The sequence below is a fragment of the Excalfactoria chinensis genome, unplaced genomic scaffold (assembly GCF_039878825.1).
Source record: "Excalfactoria chinensis isolate bCotChi1 unplaced genomic scaffold, bCotChi1.hap2 Scaffold_88, whole genome shotgun sequence".
NCBI lineage: Eukaryota > Metazoa > Chordata > Aves > Galliformes > Phasianidae > Excalfactoria > Excalfactoria chinensis.
In genome coordinates, this window is record NW_027315718.1 from 17,299 (window position 1) to 39,635 (window position 22,337).

At 49.0% G+C, this 22,337-nt stretch overlaps 1 protein-coding gene across 2 annotated transcripts; it reads right to left on the reverse strand.

Moving 5' to 3' along the window:
- Positions 1–10: 10 nt before the first annotated feature.
- LOC140265463 (uncharacterized) lies at positions 11–22,064 on the reverse strand. Of its 2 annotated transcripts, none has more exons than XM_072361402.1 (6): positions 21,503–22,064; positions 20,048–20,130; positions 19,732–19,858; positions 19,024–19,134; positions 17,722–18,915; positions 11–3,348 (listed from the first exon to the last, which is right to left on the reverse strand). In XM_072361402.1, exons 2-5 carry the CDS (start codon positions 20,069–20,071, stop codon positions 17,738–17,740), a joined length of 1,440 nt encoding a protein of 479 aa, XP_072217503.1. In that variant the 5' UTR covers positions 20,072–20,130; positions 21,503–22,064; the 3' UTR covers positions 11–3,348; positions 17,722–17,737. The 2 variants fall into 2 exon arrangements, with proteins under 2 accessions (XP_072217503.1, XP_072217502.1); XM_072361401.1 differs by having other exon boundaries at positions 17,722–18,918.
- Positions 22,065–22,337: the final 273 nt, after the last annotated feature.

A 22,337-nucleotide genomic window follows, 5' to 3' on the forward strand; every position in this document is an offset into this window, starting at 1 on the left:
TGCATTACTGTCTCGCTCCAATTTAGGAGGGAGGCCAGGTTCTTTTGCTATGTTATACCCAGCATGAGATTAAGAAGAAAAACTTTCAAATGTTGATCCGACCAGTTTATTAGAAAGAATAGACAGCTGAGGGGATGGGGAAAGGAGATTGGCGAATATCAAAATTAGGGTGATGGGGATGGGAAAGTGGGTGATAGAAAAGGTAGAAAAGGGCAAGAATTACGTAAAAGTGGGCAATAGTCACCACCTGGATGCAGCAGCATCGTGTCGCATGTTGTTTTGTTGGTCTGGGGCAAAATTGGCGTAGGGGAGAGCAGCAGCAGAGTGGCAGGCCGCAAGCAGCAGATCGGTGCAGCGCAGAGCAGATGGTGGAAAGAGTGGCGTAATCTCAGGGAGCAGCGAGGTCTCATGGAGCAGAGTCTCGAGCAGCGTTTCAAGCAGCAAGCCCAGGAGAGTCAGTTGGCAGCAGTAGGATGATGATGGAAGAATCTGAGGCCAGATACCTAGAAGTTCTTCATGCAAGCATCTTCCTCAGCAAGCAAGCATGCAGGTGTCACGTAGTGAGGCATCTGCTGTCAGAAAACCTCCTTGTTCATGAAGTGAGGCATCTGATGTCAGAAAACTTAAATTCATGGTTTGTACATGCTCTTTTTATCCTACTTCTTCCCAGCCTACATGACATTCCAGAGAGGCTTGGGTAAGAGTCATGTGAGTACCTCAGAGATGCCCATCTTCCTTGAGATAAGCACACACAAAAGACCACTTCACAGCCATTCATCTGCAGCTTCTCTCTCTCATTGCCCCTGGACTTGTCCATCTGTTACCCTCAGACAAAGGATTTCTCATCCCCTGCCCAGGGCTTGCCTGGACTTGTCCATTGTCAGCAAACATTGAGGCAATAATGTAAAAAGCATGGCCTCTTACAATTAAACACACAGGTCTATATACATGTATATACATAGGATTACTGACTGCACTCCCCCAGCATCAAATTCCCTTGTGGTACATATATATATATATATATACATATATATATAAATAAACAAAAATTAAAATGCATTACACACACAGGTTTATATACAGACATATACAAAGGGTTGCTGACTGCACTTCCCCAGCAACAAATTCCCTTGTGGTATACATTGAACATCCCCATCTTTCTGCATCACCCACCATGTGCACCCAGGTCCCTGAGCAAAGACAGTTCTACCAAGAGTTTTGCCCTTTCCGGAGCCTGGAAGGACCCAATCAGCTTTTCCCAACATGTTCTTTACATGTAATACAGGGATCATATCTTCCTCTACAGTATGCAGGGGGCTGGGTTGGCTAGGACCATCATGATTGACAGATCCTCTAGTCTTGACCAACCAAGTGGCTTCTGCCCAATGCTTCTCCCAGTGCTTCAATGTTCCACCATCCATTGCTTTCAACACAGCTTTCAAGAACCCACTGTATCGTTCAGTTTTACCAGAAGGTGGTCGTGGTAGGAGATATGATAAACCCGCTGTATTTATAAGGGAATGTTTGAAATGTGTCCCATTATCATACTCAATTCTGGCACCTCAATTCTGGCAGCTCGATCGACCTGACGGTTGTTTTGTTGTTCTTCAGTAGCCCGACTCTTGGGCACGTGTGCATCCATGTGACGCACCATTACAACCATATCTTTTCTTCAGGCAGCAGTGTCTTTCCAAAGTTCAGCAGCCCAAATAGGTTTATCCCTCTGTTGCGAGTTATTTTGTTCCCACTGCCGTAACCAGCCCCATAAGGCATTTGCCACCATCCATGGGTCAGTATAAAGTATTGGCCACCTCTCCCTTTCAGCAACATCTAAGGCCAGCTGGACAGCCTTTACCTCTGCAAACTGTCTTGATTCTCCTTTACCTTCAGTGGCCTCTGCAACCTGTTGTGTGGGGCTCCACACAGCAGCTTTCCATTTGCAATGCTTCCCTAAAATATGAGATGATTCATCAGTGAACAGAGTATATTTCTTTTCATTTTCTGGTAGCTCATTGTATGGTGGGGCCTCTTTAGCACGTGACACCTCTTCTGCTGGTGATGTTCCAAACGTTTTACCTTCAGGCCAGTCCATGATCACCTCTAAAATTCCTGGACGATTGAGGTTCCCCATCCACGCTCGTTATGTAATCAGTGCAATCCACTTGCTCCTGGTAGCATTGGTAGCATGATGGGTGGAGGGAACCTCTCCTTTGAACATCCAGTTCAGCACTGGCAGTCGAGGTGCCAGAAGGAGCTGTTTCAGTACCAACTACTTTGGTAGCAGCCCAAACCCCTTCATATGCGGCTAAGATATCCTTCTCAGTTGGAGTGTAGCACTCTTCAGACCCCTTGTACACTCAACTCCAAAATCCCAGGGGTCGGCCTCAGGTCTCTCCTGAGGCTCTTAGCCACAATCTACGAGTGGGACCTTTCTCTCCATCGGCAGTGTAGAGGATGTACTGGCCCCAGGGCCACGGCACAGGGTATCTCTTGTTTGATCTGCTCAAAAGCCTGCTGCTGCTCAGGGACCCATGCAAAATCCTTCTTCTGTGTCACCTGATGAAGGGGGCTTACAATGAGGCTGTAATTTGGAATGTGCATCCTCCAAAAGCCCTCTACACCCAGGAAAGACTGTGTCTCTTTCTTGTTAGTTGGTGGAGACATGGCAGTCATTTTGTCGATCACAACTGTTGGGATGTGACGACATCCATCCTGCCACCTTATACCTACGAACTGAATTTCCTGTGCAGGCCCTTTTACTTTGCTTTGCTTAATAGCAAAACTGGCTTGTAGAAGAATTTGGAATATTTGCTCTCCTTTTGTGAAAACTCCCTCTGCTGTATCGCCCCACGCAACAATGTCATCAATGTACTGTAGGTGTTCAGGAGCACCACCCTGTTCCAATACAGTTTGGACCAGTCCATGGCAAATGGTTGGGCTGTGTTTCCACCCCTGGGGCAAACAGTTCCAAGTATACTGAATGCCCCTCCAGGTGAAGTCCAACTGGCCTAGATTCTGCGGCCAAAGGAATGGAGAAGAAGGCATGAGCAATGCCAATGGTGGCATACCATTTGGCTGCTTTTGAATCAAGCTTGTACTGGAGTTCTAACATGTCCGGCACAGCAGCACTCACTGGGGATGTGACCTCATTCAGGCCACGGTAGTCTACTGTCAGCCTCCGTTCTCCACTGGCTTTACGCACTGGCCATATGGGGCTGTTAAAGGTGAGTGAGTTTTGCTGATCACTCCCTGATTCTCCAGCAGGCAAATCAAATCATGAATGGGGAGCAAGGAATCCCTGTTAGTGCGGTACTGCCGTCTGTGCACTGTCTTTGTAGCAATCGGTACCTGTGGGAATACAAGAAAAGCTGTTCAGAGCAGCAGCTGTGGAGCAAGATAAACAGCATGAGAATGAAGGATACCTCTAGAAGGAGAAGAAGGGACTCTCAGCTCTGATTGGATATATTCCTGCATGGACAGTTGAAAAGTGTTTTGTAGAGTGGTTTGTTGTCATGTAAAGGTGGCTGGGAAAGTTGTAAGGGCAGATGGGAAAGTTAGAAAACAAAAACTTGTGAAAGTATATAAGGGATGGGAGAGCTTGTAATAAACGATTTGGATCCTTCACATCTGAGTCCGTGTTTCAAGCGCTGCAAATGGCGCCCACTGCGTGGAGCAAATCAAGCTGCAGCTGAGCGAGCCCGGATCAGCAGTGTCGCCTGGGTGAACTTTTGAGAGACTGTTTCACACCCACCCACACCGTTCTGCAGGACAGAAGATGAGCAGTCGGGAACTGTGAGGAGTTCACTAACAAAGGAGCAACAAGTAAATCTAAATATTATGGTTAGTGTTACAGATTCAGGATCACAGAATCACAGAATTGTAGGGGTTGGAAGGGACCTCTAGAGATCATCGAGTCCAACCCCCCTGCCAAAGCAGGCTCCCTACACCACGTCGCACAGGTAGGCGTCCAGGTGGGTCTTGAATATCTCCAGAGAAGGAGACTCCACCACCTCCCTGGGCAGCCTGTTCCAGTGCTCCGTCACCCTCACCGTAAAGAAGTTCTTACGCACATTTGTGTGGAACTTCCTATGCTGAAGTTTCAGCCCACTACCCCTAGGCCTGTCCCCACGCACTACTGGAAAAGAGACCAGCATTGCCAGTATGGCTCCCACTCTTCAGGTATTTATAAACCTGGATCAAGTCCCCTCTCAGCCTTCTTTTCTCAAGGCTAAACAGACCCAGTTCCCTAATTATCTCCTCACAGGGGAGATGCTCCAGGCCCTTCACCATCTTTGTGGCCCTCCGCTGGACTCTTTCCAAGAGATCCCTGTGTTGTTTGTACTGGGGAGCCCAGAACTGGACACAGTATTCCAGATGAGGCCTCACCAGGGCAGAGTAGAGGGGGAGGATCACCTCCCTTGACCTGCTGGCTACGCTCTTTTTAATGCACCCCAGTATGCCATTGGCCTTCTTGGCTACAAGGGCACACTGCTGGCTCATGGCCAACCTGTCGTCCACCAGGACGCCCAGGTCCCTCTCAGCAGAGCTCCTCTCCAGCAGGTCTTCCCCCAGCCTGTACTGGTGCATGCAATTATTTCTTTCTAGGTGCAAGACTCTACACTTGCTTTTGTTAAACCTCATCCGGTTTCTTACTGCCCAGCTCTCCAGCCTGTCCAGGTCTTGCTGAATGGCAGCACAGCCTTCAGGCATGTCAGCCAATCCTCCCAACTTTGTGTCATCAGCGACCTTGTCAGGGTGGTCACTATTCCCTCATCAAGGTCACTGATGAAGATGTTGAACAAGACCAGACCCAGCACAGACCCCTGGGGGATGCTGCTAGTTACAGGCCTCCAGCCAGACACCGCACTGCCAACGACAACCCTCTGCACTCTGCTAGTCAGCCAATTCTCGATCCACTTCACCGTCCACTCATCTATCCCATACTTCCTCAGCTTTGTTATAAGGATGTCATGGGGGACAGTATCAAAGACCTTACTGAAATCAAGGTAGACTACATCTACCACTCTCCCCCTGTCCACCCAGCTAGTGACATCTTCATAAAAGGCCACCAGGTTGGTCAAGCACGACCTCCCCTTGGTGAACCCATGCTGAGTACTCCTGATAACCTCTTTTTCTCCCAGTTGTCTGGAGATGGCATCCAGCACAAGCTGTTCCATCACCTTCCCTGGGACAGAGGTGAGGCTGACTGGCCTATAATTACCCGGGTCATCCTTCTTGCCCTTTTTGAAGACCGGAGTGACATTGGCCGTCCTCCAGCCTTCAGGCACCTCCCCAGTTCTCCAAGACCTCTGAAAGATTACAGAGAGCAGCTCAGCAACGACCTCCGACAGCTCTCTCAGCACCCGCGGATGCACCCCATCAGGTCCAATGGATTTATGGACCTTAATGTCTCCTAGGCACTCACAGACCACCTTTTCCCTGACTGAAGGGAAATCTCCCATTCCCCAGACTCCCTCATCAACCTCCAGGGTCTGGGATTCCTGAGGGGGAGCCTTTTCACTAAAGACAGAAGCAAAGAAGGAGTTCAGTATTTCTGCCTTCTCAGCATCCCCCATTACCAGAACATCCCCCTCACTTATTATGGGGGCCATATTCTCTCTAGCCTTCCTTTTGGTGTTAACGATCTTAAAAAAGCCTTTTTTTATCATCCTTTATCACCTTAGCTAGATTCAACTCCAGGTGGGCTTTAGCCTTCCTGGTTGCATCTCTTCAGTCCCTGACTACATTCTTATATTGTTCCCAATTGGCCAGACCCTTTTTCCACATATCATGTACTTTCTTCTTTTTGTGGAGCTTGCACATGAGCTCCTTACTCATCCATGCAGGTCTCCTGGCACCTCTTCCCCATTTCTTAGTCACAGGGATGCACCAATCCTAAGCTTGGAAGAAGAGACATTTAAATGCTAACCAGCTCTCACAGGCCCCCTTGCCCTCTAGCACCCTGGCCCACAGGATAGCCCCAAGTAAGTCCCTGAGGAGATCAAAATTGGCTCTCCTGAAGTCCAGGATAGCAATCCTACTTTTTGCTTTGCTTCCTCCGCTCAGGATCTCGAACTCCACCATCTCATGGTCGCTACAACCCAAGCTGCCCCCGACTTTTACTTCCTTAACAAATCCTTCCTTGTTGGTGAGAATAAGGTCCAGCAACTCCCCACCCCGCGTCGGTTCCTCGATCACCTGCATCAGAAAGTTGTCTTCAACGCACTGCAAGAATTGTCTGGACCGCACATGCCTGGCCATGTTGGTCGTCCAGCAAACATCTGGATAATTGAAATCCCCCATAAGTACCAGTGCCTGGAAGTGTGACGCTACTTCCAGTTGCTTACAGAAGGCCTCATCAACCTCCTCCTCCTGATCAGGGGGCCTGTACTACACACCCACAACAGTGTCCCCCTTACCAGCCTGGCCCTTGATTCTCACCCACAAGCTCTCGACTGCTACATCATTCTCCCCGAGGTGGAGTTCAATATATTCTAGCTGCTCTCTCACATAAAGAGCAACTCCACCACCCCGCCTTGCTAGCCGATCTTTCCTAAAAAGTACATAGCCCTCCATGAAAACATTCCAGTCATGCAAGCTGTCTCACCACGTCTCTGTGATCCAGAATTACTGTTCATACTCTTATTCATACTCATGTTCATGTTATCAGTATCAATGAATGTACTCCTCTCCATGTCTCCTCCAAAACCAGGGAATGCTGACTGGCAGGGAATATGGAAACGTTTAGGAAAAATCTTAGAAGCGTGGGGACCTGCAGTGTCATGGGATTTCACTCTTGAACACCTGATGGACCCTGAGAAATTCATTATTTGAGTCAGAGATGGTGCGGCTTACAGAGATTCAAGGAGGTAGACCTTATTTGAGGTTTGGCTTATACTTACGGTGCTCTATATAATACTATTCTGGAGAGAGAGTTTCCGATCTGAGGTTCAAGTCAAAAAAAAAAAATCCTCGAGTCAATTCTGATCAGTCACAGGCGGCACCAGTAACAATATCAGTTGCCCCTGTGGAAGGCAAGAAATGGAAACAAGTGTCCTCGTGTCTAAAACGAAAAGAAGGAGAAGCAGAGGGGGAGGCAGCAGAAGATGCAGATGCTGGGTCTTGATCAGTACCGAGAAAGGCAAAAGAAAAAACTAAGAGGCATGAAGTGTGTGATGAGGAGGAAATCTCTGTTGTTGCTTGTCAACCTCTGAAGATGACTGAAATCCAAGGCTCAAAAAAGGAGTTTACATGGTGTCAAAATGAAGGTCTCCTCACCTGGTTGATTCGCTGCTTAGGACAGTAGGGCCAACAGCCTGTCTCTGGGTGGTAAAGAAGCTCAACAACTAGGAAGCATTGCCAGAGACCCAGCTATCAACAGAGGGATTAGCAGATGACTGGATGGAGCTGCCACCCTCTGGGACCAAATGTTTACAGCCGTGAGGGAAAGGTACCCCTTCAAGTATGCTTTGAAGCCCCAGATTATTAAGTGGGATACCATCGGAAAAGGTATCCAGTACCTGAGGGAAATGGCCGTGGTGGAAATGTTGTACAACGGTGATCCAAACAACCGTGATCCTGAGAGAGTGAGGACCAAGCCTAGCATGTGGCAGAAACTCACCAGTACAGCACCAGAAAGATACTCAGACACTGGCAACAATGTTTGGAAGATACAAGGACCATCAGAGAAGACCGAGTTTTTGAACTGATTATGACACTTCAAAACTACAAACAGCAGCTCCCACCACTGCACGCTACAATTTCTGCCATCTCACGAGTAGAAGACCGACTGGATGAAATGCACAAGAAACTGTTTGCATCGACTAATCGTGACAAACCTGTATCAGAAACGTTTGATGAAGATCAGAATGATCAAGGAAGTCTACTGAAGGACCTGATCAAACTAATTAAAGGTGATGAACACTACTCCCCACTTGTATCATCAAAAGTCTCAGCTATTAGACACACAAGCTTTCCAGCTCGAGCAAGCAAGAACAGTAAGATTGCACTGCGTGTTTCTATGTGGCGCTACCTACATGATGACAGAGAAGACATGAGGACATGAGGAACTGGCACGACCAGCCTACTCCTGTACTACAAGCATGGGTGAGAGAACTACAAAACAGACCAACCACCAGTACTGCTGCTCCAGTCATCACAGGTAACAAATAGAGGGGCCCTGCGCCCCCTGTCAGGGGAGGGAGAGGGATAATAGAGTTTAATGGACTGTGGATTCGATGGCCTGGCACATCAGAACCACTGAAATATAAGGCACTTGTGGATGCTGGTGCACAGTGCACTCTAATGCCCTCAAGTCATGAAGGGACAGAATCAATCCATATTCCTGGTGTGACTGGGTGCTCTCAAGAATTGACTGTGTTGAAGGCCAAAATAAGCCTCACTGGTAAAGACTGGTAAAAGCATCCTATTGTGATGGCCCAGAGACTCCGTGCATACTTGGTATTGATTACCTCAGAAGGGGGCACTTCAAGGATCCAGCCTACTCCTGTACCACGAGCACAGGTGAGAGAAGTACTACTACACTTTCCAAATTACAGTCTCATTGTAAGCCTCCATTATCAGGTGACGCAGGAGAAGAATGATTTTGCATCAGTCCCTGAGCAGCAGCAGGCATTTGAACAGATTAAACAAGAGATACCCCGTGCTGTAGCCCTGTAGCCAGTACGGACAAGACAGGATGTAAAGAACATCCTCTACACTGCCGATGGAGAGAAAGGTCCCACTTGGAGTCTGTGGCAAAGAGCCTCAGGAGAGACCTGAGGAGGACCCCTGGGATTTTGGAGTTGAGCGTACAAGGGGTCTGAAGAGTGCTACACTCCAACTGAGAAGGATATCTTAGCCGCATATGAGGGGGTTTGGGCTGCTACCAAAGTAGTTGGTACTGAAACAGCTCCTTCTGGCACCTCGACTGCCAGTGCTGAACTGGATGTTCAAAGGAGAGGTTCCCTCCACCCATCATGCTACCAATGCTACCAGGAGCAAGTGGATCGCGCTGATTACATAACAAGCATGGATGGGGAACCTCAATCGTCCAGGAATTTTAGAGGTGATCATGGACTGGCCCGAAGGTAAAAAGTTTGGAACATCACCAGCAGAAGAGGTGTCATGTGCTAAAGAGGACCTGAAATACATCGAACTAGCAGAAAATGAAAAGAAATATACTCTGTTCACTGATGGATCATCTTGTATTTTAGGGAAGCATTGCAAATGGAAAGCTGCTGTGTGGAGCCCCACACAACAGGTTGCAGAGGCCACTGAAGGTAAAGGAGAATCAAGACAGTTTGCAGAAGTAAAGGCTGTCCAGCTGGCCTTAGATGTTGCTGAACTGGAGAGGTGGCCAATGCTTTATATTTATATTGACTCATGAATGGTAGGAAATGCCTTATGGGGCTGGTTATGGCAGTGGGAACAAAATAACTGGCAACAGAGGGGTAAACCTATTTGGGCTGCTGAACTGTGGAGTCATTGTTGCCCGAACAAAAGATATGGTTGTAATGGTGCGTCACATGGATGCACACGTGCCCAAGAGTCGGGCTACTGAAGAGCAACATAACAACCATCAGATAGATCGAGCTGCCAGAATTGTGGTGGATCAAATAGACTTGGACTGGCAGAATAAGGGTGAATTATTTCTAGCATAATGGGCCCAAGAGACCTCGGACCATCAAGGAAGAGACGCGACATATAAGTGGGCTAGAGACCAAGGGGTGGACTTAACTATGGACGCGACTGGGAAGCTTAATCACAACTGTGAAACATGTGCCATAATTAAATAAGCCAAGAGGATGAAACCCCTCTGTGGGGAAGGATGATGGCAGAAGGTTAAATACGGGGAGGAGTCGCAGGTTAATTATATTACCTCAGCACAATCTCGCAGTGTTATGTGCTTACCATGGTAGAGGCAACCACTGGGTAGCTTGAAACATACGCAGAACCCCATGCTGCTGCTCGAAACACCATATTGGGTCTTGAGAAACAAGTTGTGTTAGAACATGGCACACCAGAAAGAATTGAGTCTGATAATGGGAAACAATTCAAAAATTCCCTTATAAAAACAGCGGGTTTATCATATCTCCTACCATGACCAGCTTCTGGTAAAATTGAACGACACAATGGGTTGTTGAAAGCTATGTTGAAAGCAATGGATGGTGGAACACTGAAGCACTGGGAGAACCATTGGGCAGAAGCCACTTGGCTGGTCAATAGTACAGGATTTGTCAATCGTGATGGTCCTAGCCAATCCAGCCCCCTGCATAATGAAGAGGGAGATAAGATCCCTGTAGTACATGTAAAAAACATGTTGGGAAAAGCTGTTTAGGTACTTCCAGCCTCTGGAAAGGGCAAACCTCTCGGTGGAATAGTTTTTGCCCAGGGACCTGGGTGCACTTGGTGGGTGACGCAGAAAGATGGGGATGTTCAATGTGTACCACAAGGGAATATGATATTGGGGGACTGCAGTCAGTAATTCTATGTATATATATGTATATAGACCTGTGTGTGTAATGCATTTTAATTTTTGTTTATTTGTATATATGTATGTATTTTAAGCATGATGTAGCAATGTAGAAGAAGGGGTGGAATGTCATGGTTTGGTAATTTCTTTGCTATTGGTACTCTACATCAGAACATCATGTGGAGCACAGAGAAGAACAACAACACATCCCAGAGGACCTCAGTTTCAATTAGACTGTATTATACTGTGTAATCTTACATACTGACATCATAGTTAGTAAGGTAAGTCTTCCTCCTTAGATCGTTGCTGCTGCTCTGTTTGTTTCCCTGAGCCCATTTCCCTTTCAATTTTCTGGGGCCGGGGAGCCCAAAGGCCTGCTAACCACCTGTCACGGACATAGATTGATCTAGATAACACCGTGACACTCTTCTGTGTGGATGCTCTGATGCAGCTTCTGTCATGGTTTTGTGCTGTCAATATTCTACATCATGACATCATGTGCGGTATGAACTGTTTTGGTGGTATAAGAAAGTGTAATAGAGGGTATGCGGAAGTGTAATAGAGGGTATGTGGAAGTGTAACAGGGTATGTGGAAGTGTAACAGAGGGTATGTGGAAGTGTAATAGAGGGTATGTGGAAGTGTAATAGAGGGTATGTGGAAGTGTAATAGAGGGTATGTGGAAGTGTAACAGAGGGTATGCGGAAGTGTGGAAGGTTCATGCTCCAGATCTGTGGAATGGCAGCATCCCGAGTACTCAGCCCTTGGAGGAAACTACATATCCCAGGGGACAACGCGGCCAGAGATGAATCACCAGAGGAGGAGGACACACATATAATCTCGCTCCCAGGCTGGAACGTCCCTTTTTTCGCCCTGTCTATCGCTTTGGAGCGCTCCATCCCTGCTGTCTCGCTCTATCAGCAACGTTCCAGCCTGTCGCCTAGAGATTGCAGTAGGCCCCCGGTTCTCCGGGACTCTTTTTTCTCTCTTTCTTTTTCTCTGCCTTGTTTGATATAGTAGTTGTAGTTATATTGTATCATATTGTGTCTTGTATTTAGTAAAATAAGTTCTTTCCTTAGATTGCTGCCGTTGTTTTTGTTCATTTCCCCTTCTAGGGGCAGCAGCCTCTATCACGGATAAATCTAGATAACCCGATTACATTATCTTGGTGGAGAATGCGGGCAATCTGATTCGATTAGATCTGCTGCTTTTTTAGCTTCCAGAACAACTCTCTTTTTGCTCTCTAAAAGCTTTGTTACAGGAGTGTTATTTTTTCATAGCTGCTCACTGAGAGCGTGACCTTGAAATTCCAGACGAACTGTCAACAGTCTGAGCTAGCTGCTCACTCTGAGCATTACTATCTTGCTTTTGTAAAGAAAACAAAGAGATTTCTTGCTCTCTCAGAGCACAGCTAGTTAGCTCTGACTTTCACAGGGCCTGCTAGCTACTATCAGCTATGAACCCACTCTTCATTCCAGTCGCTCTGTTTAGGGGATTGAAAGCAATCATGATCCTCTCAACATATTGTCCATACGTGCTTTCTTTTTGCGGAATTCTGTATCTATATAACCTAATAAGAACAGTGATGGAGACACCTGCCTGGTACTTATATGCAGTGTGGTATAATTTAATTGTCGGCACATACATTCCAGATGGAATAGCTAATTTAACAGACACCATGATGTTCAATCCAGTGTACAGGCTGTACTCTCAGATTATCGTACGCTTTTCAACAGCCGAGGTAATATTAATTCTTGGTCTCATACTCATGTTCATGTTATCAATATCAGTGAATGTATATGTATTCCTATACATTCGTTCTATGCAGAAGTCTCCTCCAAAACCAGAGAATGCTGACTGGCAGGGAATATGGAAAGGTTTAGGAAAGATCTTAGAAGCGTGGGGACCCGCAGTGTCGTGGGATTTCACTATTGAACACCTGAGGGACCCTGAGAAATTAAGTGAGTACTTGGGTCAGAAATCTAAGGAGGTAAACATTATTTGGGGTTTGGCTTACGCGTACCGTGCTCTGTATAATACTATTCTGGAGAGAGAGAGTTTCCGATCTGAGATTCAGACCAACAAAGATAATATCCAGGTCGACTCTAATCAGTCACGGGAGGCATCAGTAGCAATATCAGTTGCCCCTGTGGAAGGCAAGAAATGGAGACGGGTGTCCACGCGTCTAGAACGAAGAGAAGGAGGAGCAGAAGAAGAGGAAGCAGAAGAAGGTACCTCGTCTGGATCGGCACCGAGAAAGGCAAAAAGAAAGACTAAGAGGCGTGAAGAAGAGGCTGATGAGGAGGAGGAAATTGTTTATCGTCGACCTCTAAAGCTGACTGAGATCCAAGGCTCAAGAAAGGAGTTCATACGGCGTCAAAACGAAGGTGTCCTTGCCTGGTTGCTTCGCTGCTGGGACAACGGGGCCCACAGCCTGTCACTAGATGGTAATGAGGCACGCCAGCTAGGAAACATTTCCGGAGACACAGCTATCGACAGAGAGATTAGCAGATGTTCAGATGGAGATGCCACCCTCTGGGAGCGACTCTTAGAAGCTGTGAAAGTAAGGCACCCCTACAAGGCAGCTTTGAAGCTTAACGTTATTAAATGGGATACAATCCAAAGTGGTATCCAGTACCTGAGGGAAATGGCCATGGTGGAACTGTTGTACAACCCTGCGAATTTAAACGAACGTGATCCTGAGAATGTGAAGACCGATCCTGACATATGGCAGAAACTTACAAGTACAGCACCAGAGAAATACGCGTCATCACTGGCAACAACGTGTAAAGAATATGTGGACCACAACAGAAGGCCTGAAGTCAGTGAACTGATTAGGACACTTCAATACTTCGAACATCAGTTGTCCCCACTGTACACCGCCACTATTTCTGCCATCTCACAAGTAAAAGACCGGCTGGATGAGATGCACGAGAAACTATTTCCATTGACCAATCGTGACAAACCCATACAGGTATCAGCAGTGTCCAATGAAGATCAGAACGATCAAGGAAGTCTACTAAAGGAACTGATCAAACTAATTAAAGGTGATGAACACTACTCCTCACCTGTAAGATCAGAAGTCTCGGCAATTAGACGCACACGCTTCCCAGCTCGAGCAAGGAATAACAGTACAATTCCACCACGTGTTTCCATGTGGCGCTACCTACGTGACTGTGGAGAGGACATGAGGAAGTGGCATAACCAGCCTACTTCTGTTCTGTGAGCACGGGTGAGAGAACTACAGAATAGACCAACCACCAGTAGAGCTGCTCCGGTTATCACAGGTAACCAATAGAGGGGCCCTACCCTCAGTCAGGGGAGGGACAGGGATAATAGAATTTATTGGACTGTGTGGATTCGATGGCCTGACACATCGGAACCACAGGAATATAAGGCACTGGTGGATACTGGCGCACAGTGCACTCTAATGCCCTCCAGTCATGAAGGGACAGAACCAATCCATATTTCTGGAGTGACTGGGGGCTCTCAAGAGTTGACTGTGTTAGAGGCCGAAATAAGTCTCACTGGTAAAGACTGGCAGAAACATCCTATTGTGACTGGTCCAGGGGCTCCATGTATACTGGGTATTGATTACCTCAAAAGGGGGCATTTCAAGGATCCTAAGGGCTATCGATGGGCCTTTGGAATAGCTGCTGTAGATACAGACAATATTAAGCAGCTGTCTGTTTTGCCTGGCCTGTCAGAGGACCCGTCTGTTGTGGGGCTGCTACGAGTGAAAGAACAGCAAGTACCAATTGCTATAAAGACAGTACATAGACGGCAGTACCGCACTAACAGGGATTCCTTGCTCCCCATTCACGATTTGATTCGTCAGCTGGAGAATCAGAGAGTGATCAGTAGAACTCATTCCCCTTTTAACAGCCCCATATGGCCAGTGCGTAAAGCCAGTGGAGAATGGAGGCTAACTGTAGACTACCGTGGCCTGAATGAGGTAACACCTCCACTGAGTGCTGCTGTGCCAGACATGTTGGAACTCCAATACGAGCTGGAGTCAAAAGCAGCCAAATGGTATGCCACCATTGACATTGCTAATGCCTTCTTCTCCATTCCTTTGGCTGCAGAATGTAGGCCACAGTTTGCCTTCACCTGGAGGGGTATTCAGTATACTTGGAACCGTTTGCCCCAGGGGTGGAAACACAGTCCAACCATTTGCCATGGACTGGTCCAAACTGTGCTGGAACAAGGTGGTGCTCCCGAACACCTGCAGTATATTGATGACATTATTGTGTGGGGCAATACAGCAGAGGAAGTTTTTACAAAAGGAAAGCAAATAATTCACATTCTTCTACAAGCCGGCTTTGCTATTAAGCGAAGCAAAGTAAAAGGGCCTGCCCAGGAAATTCAGTTCCTAGGTATCAAGTGGCAGGATGGACGTCGTCACATCCCAGCAGATGTGATCGACAAAATCACTGCCATGTCTCCACCAACTAACAAGAAAGAGACACAGTCTTTCCTGGGTGTGGTGGGCTTTTGGAGGATGCACGTTCCAAACTACAGCCTCATTGTAAGCCCCCTTTATCACGTAACGCGGAAAAAGAACAATTTCACATGGGTCCCTGAACAGCAGCAGGCTTTTGAGCAGATAAAACAAGAGATAGCCCGTGCCGTGGCCTTGGGGCCAGTACGGACGGGACAGGATGTAAAGAACATCCTCTACACTGCTGCTGGAGAGAAAGGTCCCACTTGGAGTTTGTGGCAAAGAGCCTCAGGAGAGACCCGAGGCCGACCCCTGGGATTTTGGAGTCGAGCGTATAAGGGGTCTGAAGAGTGCTACACTCCAACTGAGAAGGAGATCTTAGCCGCATATGAGGGGGTTCGGGCTGCTTCCGAAGTAGTTGGAACTGAAACGCAACTCCTCCTGGCACCTCGACTGCCAGTGCTGAACTGGATGTTCAAAGGGGAGGTTCCTTCCGCCCATCATGCTACCGATGTCACCTGGAGCAAGTGGATTACCTTGATTACACATCGAGCAAGAATGGGGAACCTCAATCGTCCAGGAATTTTAGAGGTAATCATGGACTGGCCTGAAGGTAAAAGGTTTGGAACATCACCAGCAGAAGAGGTGTCACGCGCCAAAGAGGCCCCACCATACAATGAACTTCCGGAAAACGAAAAGAATTTTGCCCTGTTCACTGATGGATCGTGCCGCCTTGTTGGGAAACATCGCAGATGGAAGGCTGCTGTGTGGAGCCCTACACGACAAGTTGCAGAGGCCACAGAAGGAAGAGGAGAATCGAGCCAATTCGCAGAGGTAAAGGCTGTCCAGCTGGCCCTAGACATTGCTGAGCGGGAGAGATGGCCAGTGCTTTACCTCTATACTGACTCATGGATGGTGGCCAATGCCTTATGGGGATGGCTGCAGCAATGGGAACAAAACAACTGGCAGCGGAAGGGTAAACCTGTTTGGGCCGCTGAACTATGGAAGGACATCGCTGCCCGAACAAAGAATATGGCCCTAAAGGTGCGTCATGTAGATGCCCACGTGCCCAAGAGTCGAGCAACAGAGGAACAACAAAATAACCACCAAGTAGATCAAGCAGCCAGAATTGAGGTGGCTCAAATTGACTTGGACTGGCAGAATAAGGGCGAACTATTTCTAGCTCGATGGGCCCATGAGACCTCGGGCCATCAAGGAAGAGACGCAACATATAAGTGGGCCAGAGACCGAGGGGTGGACTTAACTATGGACACTATTGCGCAAATTATTCATGATTGTGAAACGTGTGCTATAATTAAACAAGCCAAGAGGATGAAACCTCTCTGGGAGGAAGGGCGATGGCAGAAGTATAAATATGGGGAGGCGTGGCAGGTTGATTATATCACCTTGCCACGATCTCGCAGTGGTAAATGCTATGTGCTTACCATGGTAGAGGCAACCACTGGGTGGCTTGAAACATATCCAGTACCCCATGCCACCGCTCGAAACACCATATTGGGTCTTGAGAAACAAGTCCTGTGGCGGCATGGCACCCCAGAAAGAATTGAATCTGATAATGGGACACATTTCAAAAATTCACTTATAAATACTTGGGCTAAAGAGCATGGCATTGAATGGATTTATCATATTCCCTACCATGCACCAGCCTCTGGTAAAATTGAACGATATAATGGGTTATTAAAAACGATGTTGAAAGCAATGGGTGGTGGAACATTTAAGCACTGGGAGAAGCACCTGGCAGAAGCCACTTGGTTGGTCAATACTAGAGGATCTGTCAATCGCGATGGTCCTAGCCAATCTAGTCCCCTACACACCATAGAAGGAGATAAAGTCCCTGTTGTGCATGTGAAGAGCATGTTGGGAAAAGCTGTTTGGGTCCTTCCAGCCTCTGGAAATGGCAAACCTGTCCGTGGAACTGTTTTTGCCCAGGGACCTGGGTGCACCTGGTGGGTGATGCAGAAGGATGGGGATGTTCAGTGTGTACCACAGGGCAAATTGATGCTGGGGGAGTGCAGTCAGTAATTCCATGTATCTGTGTAACCATGATGTAATAATGTAGAATAAGGGGTGGAATGTCATGGTTTTGTGCTGTCAATATTCTACATCATGACATCATGTGCGGTATGAACTGTTTTGGTGGTATAAGAAAGTGTAATAGAGGGTATGCGGAAGTGTAATAGAGGGTATGTGGAAGTGTAACAGGGTATGTGGAAGTGTAACAGAGGGTATGTGGAAGTGTAATAGAGGGTATGTGGAAGTGTAATAGAGGGTATGTGGAAGTGTAACAGAGGGTATGCGGAAGTGTGGAAGGTTCATGCTCCAGATCTGTGGAATGGCAGCATCCCGAGTACTCAGCCCTTGGAGGAAACTACATATCCCAGGGGACAACGCGGCCAGAGATGAATCACCAGAGGAGGAGGACACACATATAATCTCGCTCCCAGGCTGGAACGTCCCTTTTTTCGCCCTGTCTATCGCTTTGGAGCGCTCCATCCCTGCTGTCTCGCTCTATCAGCAACGTTCCAGCCTGTCGCCTAGAGATTGCAGTAGGCCCCCGGTTCTCCGGGACTCTTTTTTCTCTCTTTCTTTTTCTCTGCCTTGTTTGATATAGTAGTTGTAGTTATATTGTATCATATTGTGTCTTGTATTTAGTAAAATAAGTTCTTTCCTTAGATTGCTGCCGTTGTTTTTGTTCATTTCCCCTTCTAGGGGCAGCAGCCTCTATCACAGATAAATCTAGATAACCCGATTACAGCTTCAATTCAAAATTCCCTTTGAAGCTCTTACCACACTCAGGACACTTTCAGGGTCTCTTTCCCATGTGGATGCTCTGATGCAGAATCAGCTCAGAATGCCTTTCAAAGCTCTTCCCACACTCAGGATACTTAGAGGGCTTCTCTCCTGTATGGATGCGTTGGTGGAGCTTTAATTCAGAGCTGCTTCTGAAGCTCTTCCCACACTCAGTGCACTTAAATGGTGTCTCTCCTGTGTGGACACGATGGTGGTGGTTGAGGCTGGAATTGCATTTGAAGCTCTTACCACACTCAGAGCACTTATATGGTCTCAATCCTGTGTGGATGTGGTGGTGCACCTTCAATTCGTATCTGCGACTGAAGCTCTTCCCACACTCAGTACACTTAAACGGTCTTTCCTCTTTGTGGACGCGATGGTGGTCACTGAGGCTGGAACTGCTTTTAAAGCACTTCCCACACTCACAGCATTTAAATGGTCTCTCACCTGTGTGGATGCACTGGTGGCGCCTCAAATGAGAACTCCTTTTGAAGCTCTTCCCACACTCAGTGCACTTATATGGCCTCTCTTCTCTGTGGATGCGAAGGTGGATGTGGAGGTTGGAACTGTTTTTGAAGCTCTTCCCACACTCAAGGCACTTATATGTTCGCTCTCCTGTGTGGACACGTTGGTGTCTTTTGAGTTTTGAACTACATATAAAGCTCTTCCCACACTCAGGGCACTTGTACAGTCTCTCTCTTCTGGGGATACACTGGTGGGAAGTGAGGCTCCCACTGTCCGTGAAATTCTTTCCACAATCAGAGCACTCGAAGGCTCTCTCTCCTGTGTACATGCACTGCTGGCCAGTGGGCTGGAGGCTCCATTTCATGCTCTCTGCAGAATCACAGAACTCGTCATGCCTCTTTGCTGAGTGCATGCACTGCTGGTTAGTGATGCTGGAATCTATTTTAAAGCTTTTCTCACACTCAGTGCACGGATTCTGCTTTTTCATCCGGCACGCATCCTTGCTCCTGGTTTCCTCAGGCTGCTTTGGACCTATGGTGAAGTCCACTGGGTTCCTCAGTGTCATTCCCAGATGCTTTCCCAGGGGTTTCTTGATGTGCTCACCCTGACCTTGCTGCAGGCCTTCCTGGGCATCCCTTCTGATTTCTTCCACAGAGATGCGACCCTGCTGTATTTCTGCTACGCAACTTCCCTGCAGAACCTCCTCTGTATTTTTGATCCCATCAGCTGCTGGATGACAGAGGAAATGCAGCAATAGCACACGGTGCCCAAAATAAAACACAGGCAGAGAAGGCTCTTACAGCCTCAACATTCCCCTTCCCTCCACCACCTCACCTGGGATGAGGTCTCCTGACATGGCCTCAGGGCTACGCACATCTGGGATCCAGGGCTCTTCCCCTGCTTCAAGCAGGGAGATCAACACGGGCTTGGGGGCTGGAAGTGGAGCTTCAGGGAGAAAAACAGGGAACAAGAGAGCATTTCCCTCATGATGGCACAGTGCCTGTTCAACAGCTCCACTCTGTGTCCCTCCCCAGGGAGCAAACACCATTTGGGCCTGAATTACATCATGCCTACAGCTTCCCTTGGAGCAAAGAATGCTTTGACATCTCTGAACATTATGAAGGGATATTTTTTCTTTCAAATTAAATTTGCAACAGATTACTAATTTTCTTACAATCTACAAGTGGTCATGGCATTAAATGTTGATGGCAATTGCATAGAAAATCCTAAACTCCACAGCAGTAACCATGGAGTCATCTGTGAGCTGGAGCTGCTGGCACCACGCAACACACAACAAAAGAGCTGGTTTTCTGCCTCCTGGCTGATGCCTGCATGCCAGCACTGACTCTGCGGCTTTGATCAGAGTGCCGTGCATACTAATCCCTTCTGAAACTCATGCTTCTCAGTATCTCCTTTCCTGCTGGCACTGTGGTGTTAGTCAATATGTAGCTGCATGGCGATTATTCAAGGCCCGGCTTGCAGAGGCTCATTCTGCACAGCCAAAGGTGCCCTAACGAGGAGGAAAGGAAAACAATCACTCACCCAGTGAGGCCACGCACTGGTACATCTCCAGCATCACGTCCCGGTAGAGCGCTCGCTGCGCAGGGTCCAGCAGCGCCCACTCCTCCCTGCTGAAATACACGGCCACCTCCGCAAAGCCTACGGGCTCCTGCAAGCAAAGAGGCTCCTTGCTGGGAACAGCCAAGGCCCAGGCAAGCAGCCTGCACAGGACACAACCTCCCATCCCAGCCGCTTCTCTGTTCCCAGCATACACACACTGGCTGGGGGCACCTCCCTCTTCCCCTGCATTCACATCCCTGGCCCCTTGGCCTCTCCTGCCTGCTTCCCCAACCCCTACCTCAACTGGATGTGCTGCGGCCATTTGCTGCTCTCCTGCAGGCTAGGATGATCACGGCTGGAAGGCAGAAGTTGAACTGGAGCCTGCAGGGAGAAGAGAAATGGCAGGGGAGCTCAGACTGCTACTTGGCTGGATGCAGCGATAAGGCCATTGTTGATAACCTGAGGACAGAAAACCTCACCAGAGGCACTCAGTGCCTGTGTTCAGAATGTAGTGAGTAGGAGAACAAAATCTAGCAACAACAACTCAGATCTCTCGTCACGCACGGAAATGAAGCACACTTCAATATTTAAATGGAACTGGATGTCACTGGGATATGGTTGTTTAACTGCCTTTCCCACTTGCTATGGCTGATGCAAATGGGAATGACTGTAGCGTGGATGGGGAGAGAGACGCATCCTGCTCACCCCTCCTTGCCTTCACCCCCTCCTTCAGCTTCACCCTCAGCTCCCTTCTTCAGCCTGGCCTTGCTCACAAGGCGCTGCACACAGCCTTGTTAAGCCGTTGTTAGAACACTCCAGGATACCTGCATGATATCAGTAAATACATTCCTCCCTCTCTCTTCAGCTGAGCACGCAGACTGCGCTCACTGCCAGGGGACGCTCTCAGCAGCGCGTGCCCTTTGCAGAAGGCAGCCTGGGCTGTGCTTTACTGACCTGCTGCTGCTCGGCCGTGCTCTCAACGCGAGCTCCAGTCAGCCCACAGGCTGCCAGCTTCTCATCGTCTGTTCCAGAGCCCAGTGCCGGAGCTGTGCAGAAGCTGAAAGTGTTCAGGGCCCGCAGCTGTGAGCTCAAGGCATCTGCAGCTGCCGGGACAGCCCGAACAAAAGCCTTGCCAGGGCTTTGCACAACCCCAGCTGAGCCATCAGGCAAGCGCTCAGCAAACAAAAGGGAACGCCATTGCAAAGGTCGCCCGAGGCACATGTTGCCCGCAGGGTCCCCGAAGGGAAGCTGGGGGCTGCCGGGGGTGAGGAGGAGCACGGGGAGCGGCAATTCCCTCATGGAGGCTTCGCATTAAGACACTCCAAAGGAGGGATCGGGGAGTTTAAAGCTTCCATCAATCCACGCGTGCAGAGCTGCAGAGCGAGGCCGTCTCGTGTCTCCCGTGGCCCAGAGGAAGAACTGCAGCCCCAGCTGCGCTGTGTTACAGAGATCCAACCGGGCAGCAGAGCACGCTGACCTCCTCTGCTCCCTTCCTCACTGTCCCAGCTCCAATCCCTTCCCGTGGCCCTCGGAGCCCAGCCCGGGCTGCAGAAACTGCTCCCCTGCTGGCAGCCCGTCTGGGCCAGCAAACCTGCTGCGCTGAGTGGGAGCTGGAGCCGGGACCAGGGTCCCGCCTCGGGTACGGCAGTGCGGGTTCCGCCCCGTCCGGGGCCGCTCCCCGCTCCTCTCCCGGCGCTGCTGGCAGGGGGCAGGAAGCGTGCGCTGCTCTGCACGAGCCACGAAGGGCACCTACCTTGGGTGCGGAGCAGGCTGCTCCCAGCTCTGGTGCAGGTAGCCAGGCTCCTCGGAGTCGCGGAGAGCAGAGGATGCCGAGTGCCCTCAGCCCGGAGCTGGCCGCAGGACGGCCTTGGTGCACCTCCTGCCACCGCGGTGCTGCCCGGATGCCTTCCAGCCAGGCTCTCGCCTCTTCCGCACAGGCTCAGTAGGGCAGGAATTCCCACAGCGAGCACGCCCCGAGCCGGCTGCCAGGCGCTCGGCAGTTTCACAGCTCGTTCTCGTGGCACATCTGCATCCGGGGGACGGGGGATGAGGGGAGGGGAGGAGGCAGGGAGGGATGTGGGCTGTGTTTTGTTACGCTAGTGAAGCATCGCTTTCTGCCGGCTCTCTTTGCTTCCTTCGCTGGGGACATTCGCACACCCTTGAGGCCAGGCATCCCGCCCTTGCTGTCCTGGCGTACCTTTCTCTCCTCTCCCCCACGAGTATGTCCCAGCAAGAGGCAATCTCCGGTACAGCACCAGAGGACGTTCTGGGTTGAACAGAACTCTTGTAATGGAACCGAGCTGTGGGTAGGAGCTTTTCCCAGAAGCTGCTGTAAGAATACGACCTTCCCCAGATCCTTGTCTAAGGGTCCTAAGAAGTCTTCTGTGCAGCGATACCATGGGGTTCTGTGTGGGTTTGATGTCCGTGTGGCTGGCTGTTGTGGATTCCTGTGACAAAACCAGACAAAGTCTGGTTCTGTACAGACTGGGAGGAGTGATCCTTGTGAGCAGCTCAGCGGAGAAGGACCTGGGGGTCCTGATGGATGAGAAACCTAACATGAGCCAGCAGTAAGCTCTTGCAGCTGGGAA

What these genes read in the sequence shown, in the direction of transcription:
- LOC140265463 (XM_072361401.1), bottom strand. Translation starts at nt 20,071, where the DNA reads ATGGCCGCAGCACATCCAGTTGAG. An exon ending in CCAGTGCGTGGCCTCACTGG is followed by an intron (nt 19,135 to 19,731) that starts GTGAGTGATTGT and finishes TTCTCCCTGAAG; the next exon opens with CTCCACTTCCAGCCCCCAAG. An exon ending in GTCAGGAGACCTCATCCCAG is followed by an intron (nt 18,919 to 19,023) that starts GTGAGGTGGTGG and finishes TCTGTCATCCAG; the next exon opens with CAGCTGATGGGATCAAAAAT.